Genomic DNA, 8698 nt, shown 5'->3' with positions numbered 1-8698 from the left:
GTGGGGACAGTAACAATACTCAAAAAATAAATACTTTATGGAGTATTTTTATTTTATTTGTATGTTAAGCTAACAAAACATTTTTGAAGTCTGCATTAAGGTGTCTGTAATGTAATAAATGCATTTCTATTGCTGCGCGGTGGCTTCAATAAAGCCTCCTGTCAATCATCCAGGGTTTAGACCTGCAGTGTTTCTAACTACCTAAGAACATCTTCCTGTAGCGTCCGTACGCAGCAGCACTGATGATCACCTTGACGACAGCGGAACCTTCATCTGGGTTAACGTCCACTTCCTGAACTGTTGCCTCCTTGTACAGCCAGCTGGAAACACACGAAGAAGAAGTTAATAACTTTATTTATATCACGCTTTTCAATACAAGTAACAAAGTGATTCACATAAAATAAAAGTACTAACAAAGAAACAGACATGAGGAAGGAGAATGAAACGGATAGCTAATTAAAAATCAGACTTTAAAATGGTCAACAGTGGCCTGCCAGAGGATCTCAGGCAGGCTGTGTCCTGGCTCGTTGGGAGATGAATGGTTAGAGATATAGAATGGGGGTAAATCAAGCCTTAAACATGATAAATATAATTGTAAAACCTATTCTATAAGGCCCTCATTCCGACCTGAGTTAAGCGTAAATGGAACGTCATTTCCTTTATATGCACTTTTCTCTCTGCGTATTCTGAAGTTGAACTAAAGCACGAGAACAGCATGTAATTCACCCACTACTCAACCTCTATTCACCCACTACTCACCTGCTATTCACACACGACTCAACCGCTATTCACCCACTACTCAACCGCTATTCACCCACTACTCAACCGCTATTCACCTGCTATTCACCCACTACTCAACCGCTATTCACCTGCTATTCACCCACGACTCAACCGCTATTCACCCACTACTCAACTGCTATTCACCTGCTATTCACCCACTACTCAACCGCTATTCACCTGCTATTCACCCACTACTCAACCTCTATTCACCCACTACTCACCTGCTATTCACCCACGACTAACCGCTCACCCACTGCTATTCACCCACTACTCAACCGCTATTCACCTACTACTCAACCGCTATTCACCTGCTATTCACCCACTACTCAACCTCTATTCACCCACTACTCACCTGCTATTCACACACGACTCAACCGCTATTCACCCACTACTCAACCGCTATTCACCCACTACTCAACCGCTATTCACCTGCTATTCACCCACTACTCAACCTCTATTCACCCACTACTCACCTGCTATTCACACACGACTCAACCGCTATTCACCCACTACTCAACCGCTATTCACCCACTACTCAACCGCTATTCACCTGCTATTCACCCACTACTCAACCGCTATTCACCTGCTATTCACCCACTACTCAACCGCTATTCACCCACTACTCAACCGCTATTCACCTGCTATTCACCCACTACTCAACCGCTATTCACCTGCTATTCACCCACTACTCAACCGCTATTCACCCACTACTCAACCGCTATTCACCCACTACTCAACCGCTATTCACCCACTACTCAATCGCTATTCACCCACTACTCAACCGCTATTCACCCACTACTCACCTGCTATTCACCCACTACTCAACCGCTATTCACCCACTACTCAACCGCTATTCACCTGCTATTCACCCACTACTCAACCGCTATTCACCCACTACTCAACCGCTATTCACCCACTACTCAATCGCTATTCACCTGCTATTCACCCACTACTCAACCGCTATTCACCCACTACTCAACCGCTATTCACCCACTACTCAACCGCTATTCACCTGCTATTCACCCACTCCTCAACCGCTATTCAGCCACTACTCAACCGCTATTCACCCACTACTCAATCGCTATTCACCCACTACTCAACCGCTATTCACCTGCTATTCACCCACTACTCAACCGCTATTCACCCACTACTCAACCGCTATTCACCCACTACTCAACCGCTATTCACCTGCTATTCACCCACTACTCAACCGCTATTCACCTGCTATTCACCCACTACTCAACCGCTATTCACCCACTACTCAATCGCTATTCACCTGCTATTCACCCACTACTCAACCGCTATTCACCTGCTATTCACCCACTACTCAACCGCTATTCACCCACTACTCAACCGCTATTCACCCGCTACTCAACCGCTATTCACCCACTACTCAACCGCTATTCACCTGCTATTCACCCACGACTCAACCGCTATTCACCCACTACTCAACCGCTATTCACCTGCTATTCACCCACTACTCAACCGCTATTCACCCACTACTCAACCGCTATTCACCCACTACTCAACCGCTATTCACCCACTACTCAACCGCTATTCACCTGCTATTCACCCACTACTCAACCGCTATTCACCTGCTATTCACCCACTACTCAACCGCTATTCACCTGCTATTCACCCACGACTCAACCGCTCACCCACTACTCAACCGCTATTCACCTGCTATTCACCCACTACTCAACCGCTATTCACCTGCTACTCACCCACTCAACCGCTATTCACCTGCTATTCACCCACTACTCAACCGCTATTCACCCACTACTCAATCGCTATTCACCCACTACTCAACCGCTATTCACCTGCTATTCACCCACTCTCAACCGCTATTCACCTGCTATTCACCCACTACTCAACCTCTATTCACCTGCTATTCACCCACTACTCAACCGCTATTCACCCGCTATTCACCCACTACTCAACCGCTATTCACCCACTACTCAACCGCTATTCACCTGCTATTCACCCACTCCTCAACCGCTATTCAGCCACTACTCAACCGCTATTCACCCACTACTCAATCGCTATTCACCCACTACTCAACCGCTATTCACCTGCTATTCACCCACTACTCACCTGCTATTCACCCACTACTCAACCGCTATTCACCCACTACTCAACCGCTATTCACCCACTACTCAACCGCTATTCACCTGCTATTCACCCACTACTCAACCGCTACTCACCCACTCCTCAACCGCTATTCACCTGCTATTCACCCACTACTCAACCGCTATTCACCTGCTACTCACCCACTCCTCAACCGCTATTCACCCACTACTCACCTGCTATTCACCCGCTATCCACCCACTACTCAACTGCTATTCACCTGCTAATCATTTGGGGGTGGAGATCAAATAAATTACGTGTGGTGGAGGCGTGTCTACAGATACACTGTATTAATGGAGGTGTGGAGGAGGTGTGTCTACAGATACACTGTATTAATGGAGATGTGGAGGAGGTGTGTCTACAGATACACTGTATTAATGGAGGTGTGTCTACTGATACACTGTATTAATGGAGGCGTGTCTACAGATACACTGTATTAATGGAGGTGTGTCTACAGATACACTGTATTAATGGAGGTGTGTCTATAGCTACACTGTATTAATGGAGGTGTGTCTACAGATACACTGTATTAATGGAGGTGTGTCTACTGATACACTGTATTAATGGAGGTGTGTCTACTGATACACTGTATTAATGGAGGTGTGTCTACTGATACACTGTATTAATGGAGGTGTGTCTACTGATATGCCGCTTAATGCACCGTTATTTACAACTTCATAAGAGCTATTGATAAGAGCTATTGATAAGAGCTATTGATAAGAGCTAGGTAAATGAGTAATCCGTTTGGAGAAGGGGATTGTAAATATAAATGACACTTGTTTTAGATATATTTGACCTTACAATAGCTGGAGACAAATTGGAAACCAGTCATACAGTGCATTTGAAAAGTATTCAGACCCTTTGACATTTTCAAAAAAAAATTACGTTACAGCCTTATTCTAAAATGAATTAAATCGTTTTTTTCCCCCTCATCAAATGACACAATACCCCATAATGACAAAGCAAACACTGGTTATTATAATTTTTTAAATATCATATTCACATAAGTAGTCAGACTCTTTACTTAGTACTTTGTTGAAGCACCTCTGGAAGAGATTACAGCCTTTAGTTTTCTCGGGTATGACGCTACAAGCTTGGCACACCTGTATTTGGGGAGGTTCTCCTATTCTTCTCTGCAGATCCTCTCAAGCTCTGTCAGGTTCGATGGGGAGCGTCGCTGCACAGCTATTTTCAGGTCTCCAGAGATGTTATATCGGGTTGGTCCCAGATTTCCTCCAGACGTGATGCTTGGCATTCAGGCCAAAGAGTTCAATCTTTGGTTTCATCAGACCAGAGAATCTTGTTTCTCATAAAGGCCAATCAGGATTAGGTGAATTTTGGCAAACTCCAAGCGGGCTGTCATGTGCCTTTTACAGAGGAGAGGCTTCTGTCTGGCCACTCTACCATAAAGGCCTGATTGGTGGAGTGCTGCAGAGATGGTTGTCCTTCTGGAAGGTTCTCCCATCTCCACAGAGAAACTCTGGAGCTCTGTCAGAGTGACCATCGGGTTCTTTGTCACCTCCCTTCTCCCCCGATTGTTTGAGAAAGACTCTTGGTGGTTCTAAACTTCTTCCATTTAATAATGATGGAGGCCCCTGTGTTCTTGTGGACCTTCAATGCTGCAGAAATGTTTTGGTACCCTTCCCCAGATCTGTGCCTCAACACAATCCTGTCTCGGCGCTCTACGGACAATTCCTTCGACCTCATGTCTTGGTTTTTCCTCTGACATGCACTGTCAACTGTGGGACATTATATAGACAGGTGTGTGCCTTTCCAAATCATGTCCAACCAATTGAATTTACCACAGGTGGACTCCAATCAAGTAATAGAAACATCTCAAGGATGATCAATGGAAACAGGATGCACCTGAGATCAATTTCGAGTCTCAAAACAAAGGGTCTGAATACTTGTGTAAATAAGGAATCTGTTTTTTTAAATGTATTTTTAACAAATTTGCAAACATTTCTAAAAACCTGTTTTCTCCTTGTGATTATGGGGCAGTGTGTGTAGATTGAGGATTTTTTATTTATGTAATCCATTTTAGAATAAGGCTGTAACGTAACACAATGTGGAAAGAGTGAAGGGGTCTGAATGCTTTCCAAAGGCACTGTACATGTTGTAAATCAAATCAAAGTTGATTTGTCACGTGCGCCGAATACAACAGGTGTAGACTTACAGGCTCAAACCAATAATACAAACACGGTGTTAGGTGAACAATAGTTAACTAAAGAAGTAAAACAACAGTAAAAAGACAGGCTATATACAGTAGAGAGGCTATATACAGTAGAGAGGCTATATACAGTAGTGAGGCTGTATACAGTAGAGAGGCTATATACAGACACCTGTTAGTCAGGCTGATTGAGGTAGTATGTACATGTAGATATGGTTAAAGTGACTATGCATATATGATGAACAGAGAGTAGCAGTAGTGTAAAAGAGGGGTTGGTGGGTGGTGGGACACAATGCAGATAGCCCGGTTAGCCAATGTGCGGGAGCACTGGTTGGTCGGCCCAATTGAGGTAGTATGTACATGAATGTATAGTTAAACTGACTGTATGTATGTACTATTTGTGTGTACTTCAGCTATGTTAAGCTTCCAGTATGCCTACCACTCAGACACCTTTGGAAAAAGCAAACAGCAGCACTGCAACTCCAACTATAGCAAGTCACCAGCCTCTTCCAGGATCAATGAGAAACTGGGCACTCTAATATAGACAACTCTGACACCCTCCCCCTAGCTCTACAACTGGGAGGCTCTATAGACAACCCTGACACCCTCCCCCTAGCTCTACAACTGGGAGGCTCTATAGACAACTCTGACACCCTCCCCCTAGCTCTACAACTGGGAGGCTCTATAGACAACCCTGACACCCTCCCCCTAGCTCTACAACTGGGAGGCTCTATAGACAACCCTGACACCCTCCCCCTAGCTCTACAACTGGGAGGCTCTATAGACAACCCTGACACCCTCCCCCTAGCTCTACAACTGGGAGGCTCTATAGACAACCCTGACACCCTCCCCCTAGCTCTACAACTGGGAGGCTCTATAGACAACCCTGACACCCTCTCCCTTCATAACAATCAACCAACACAACACTCATTGACAAGAAATGCCATCAACTTACTGGGCCTTCACATATGATAAGAATTGCACCTCCTCAACGTCAAAGCCATCCTGAATCTCCCAGAACTATCTTCGATAGGCACACTTCACCATGAGCCCTCCCCTCTGGCAGTTAATAATGACAGAGTCATGGAACTGCACTGCCACGTGTCAGGAGGCCATTCAACAGGAGGCCATTCAACAGGAGGCCATTCAACAGTCGAAATGCCATCTGTAAAGTGCTGGAGTGCATTGTCCTCATCTGTACCTATTTTGCTACCACCCATAGCTGGCCAGACCATGTTTCATCTGAACTGGACTAGCTACCACCCATAGCTGGCCAGACCATGTTTCATCTGAAATAGACTAGCTACCACCCATAGCTGGCCAGACCATGTTTCATCTGAACTGGACTAGCTACCACCTATAGCTGGCCAGACCATGCAATACCTGAACTGGACTAGCTACCACCCATAGCTGGCCAGACCATGCAATACCTGAACTGGACTAGCTACCACCCATAGCTGGCCAGACCATGCAATACCTGAACTGGACTAGCTACCACCCATAGCTGGCCAGACCATGCAATACCTGAACTGGACTAGCTACCACCCATAGCTGGCCAGACCATGCAATACCTGAACTGGACTAGCTACCACCCATAGCTGGCCAGACCATGCAATACCTGAACTGGACTAGCTACCACCCATAGCTGGCCAGACCATGCAATACCTGAACTGGACTAGCTACCACCCATAGCTGGCCAGACCATGCAATACCTGAACTGGACTAGCTACCACCCATAGCTGGCCAGACCATGCAATACCTGAACTGGACTAGCTACCACCCATAGCTGGCCAGACCATGCAATACCCGAACTGGACTCACATGAGCTCTCATGCCAGGTTTGAACTAATTAGACAACAAATAATATAATCTACATGATCAGTCTCTGTGTGTAAAATAAAAAGTGGTTAATGTGAACCTAACACACAGCTAAAACATGTAAAGAAAGCAATCCAATGTTATTTGTTGCCTAGACTTTACTGAAAATGACACTCAATTCTTATATATATTAATAATGCAGTTAACCATGACAGCCTTTATAATAGAACGCTTGTTACCATGACAGCCTTTATAATAGAACGCTTGTTACCAGCCTTTATAATAGAACGCTTGTTACCACGACAGCCTTTATAATAGAACGCTTGTTACCATGACAGCCTTTATAATAGAACGCTTGTTACCAGCCTTTATAATAGAATGCTTGTTACCACGACAGCCTTTATAATAGAACGCTTGTTACCACGACAGCCTTTATAATGGAACGCTTGTTACCACGACAGTCTTTATAATAGAACGCTTGTTACCACGACAGTCTTTATAATAGAACACTTGTTACCATGACAGCCTTTATAATAGAAAGCTTGTTACCATGACAGCCTTTATAATAGAACGCGTGTTACCATGACAGCCTTTATAATAGAACGCTTGTTACCGTGACAGCCTTTTTAAAAATGAATTATTATTTTACCTTTATTTAACCAGGCAAGTCGGTATTTTCAATGACGGCCTGGGTTAACTGTCTGTTCAGGGGCAGAACGACAGATTTGTACCTTGTCAGCTCGGTGGTTTGAACTCGCAACCTTCCGATTACTAGTCCAACGCTCTAACTACTAGGCTACCCTGCCGCCCCAAAATATAACAGAACCCTTGTTACCACGACAGCCTTTATAATAGAACGCTTGTTACCACGACAGCATTTATAATAGAACGCTTGTTACCACGACAGCATTTATAATAGAACGCTTGTTACCATGACAGCCTGTATAATAATTCCACACCATAAACTAAATTATTTGATCAGTTAAATTGGCTAATGTTGCGCAACATTTTTCTGGCTAGCTAACTGAGAATTCGATCCAGCTAGCAAGATACTTAACAATGCTAACAATACTTGTCCACCACTTTCTTCCTCACCTCAAACTTTCCAAATGCCAGTTGTTTTTCAGTACCAGCTCATGAAGTGAGCTTCGTCACATTCTCAACCCCCGGTCTCCGTGGTCAAGCTTCTCATCTACCTGTTCGTTACCGTTCAGGGGACGCGCTGCTGTAACTGGCAAACTGGCTCTCCTCTCTCCCGCTCTTTCCAGAGCGCGTTGATACTGGAACTACCAAATTGATTGTCTCGTGTTTCTTCAGTCGCGTGCTGCGCTGCATTCTGTTGTTATGTGATTGAATGGCTGAGCCTTGCTCCAAACGCGCATCACCCGTTCGCTTACAGCCAGTAGTGATCCAAAGCCCCCCCCACCCCCTGTTTCTCATGGACTGAGTGTCTTTTAGAGCCTTATGGCAAACTCCAAGTGGGCTGTCATGTGCATTTTACTGAGGAGTGGCTTCCAACTGGCCACTTTACCATAAAGGCCTGATTGGTGGAGTGCTGCAGAGATGGCTGTCCTTCTGGAAGGTTCTCCCATCTCCACAGAGGAACTCTGGAGCTCTGTCACCTCCCTGACCAAGGCCCTTCTCCCCTGATTGCTCCGTTTGGCCGGGCGGCCAGCTCTAGGAAGAGTCTTGGTGGTTACAAACTTCTTCCATTTAATAATGATGGAGGCCCTGTGGTCTTTTGGATCTTCAATGCTGCAGAAATGTTTTGGTACCCTTCCCCAGATCTGTGCCTCTACACAT

At 45.1% G+C, this 8698-nt stretch overlaps 1 protein-coding gene across 2 annotated transcripts in view; it reads right to left on the bottom strand.

Annotated features, from left to right (window-relative positions):
- Window positions 1-31: 31 nt before the first annotated feature.
- gtpbp6 (GTP binding protein 6 (putative)) overlaps window positions 32-8698 on the bottom strand; it is a 33619-nt gene continuing 24952 nt past the window's right edge. For both annotated transcript variants that reach the window (XM_052467515.1, XM_052467514.1), the window contains one exon: window positions 32-320. In XM_052467515.1, coding sequence (XP_052323475.1) covers window positions 194-320 — 127 coding nt within the window. In that variant the 3' untranslated portion in view covers window positions 32-193. The remainder of the gene's footprint in view (window positions 321-8698) is intronic.

Source organism: Oncorhynchus keta, chromosome 1 (genome assembly GCF_023373465.1).
Source record: "Oncorhynchus keta strain PuntledgeMale-10-30-2019 chromosome 1, Oket_V2, whole genome shotgun sequence".
Taxonomy (NCBI): domain Eukaryota; kingdom Metazoa; phylum Chordata; class Actinopteri; order Salmoniformes; family Salmonidae; genus Oncorhynchus; species Oncorhynchus keta.
Note: the sequence above shows the minus strand (reverse complement) of the source record. Positions and strands in the feature narration are given on the sequence as shown.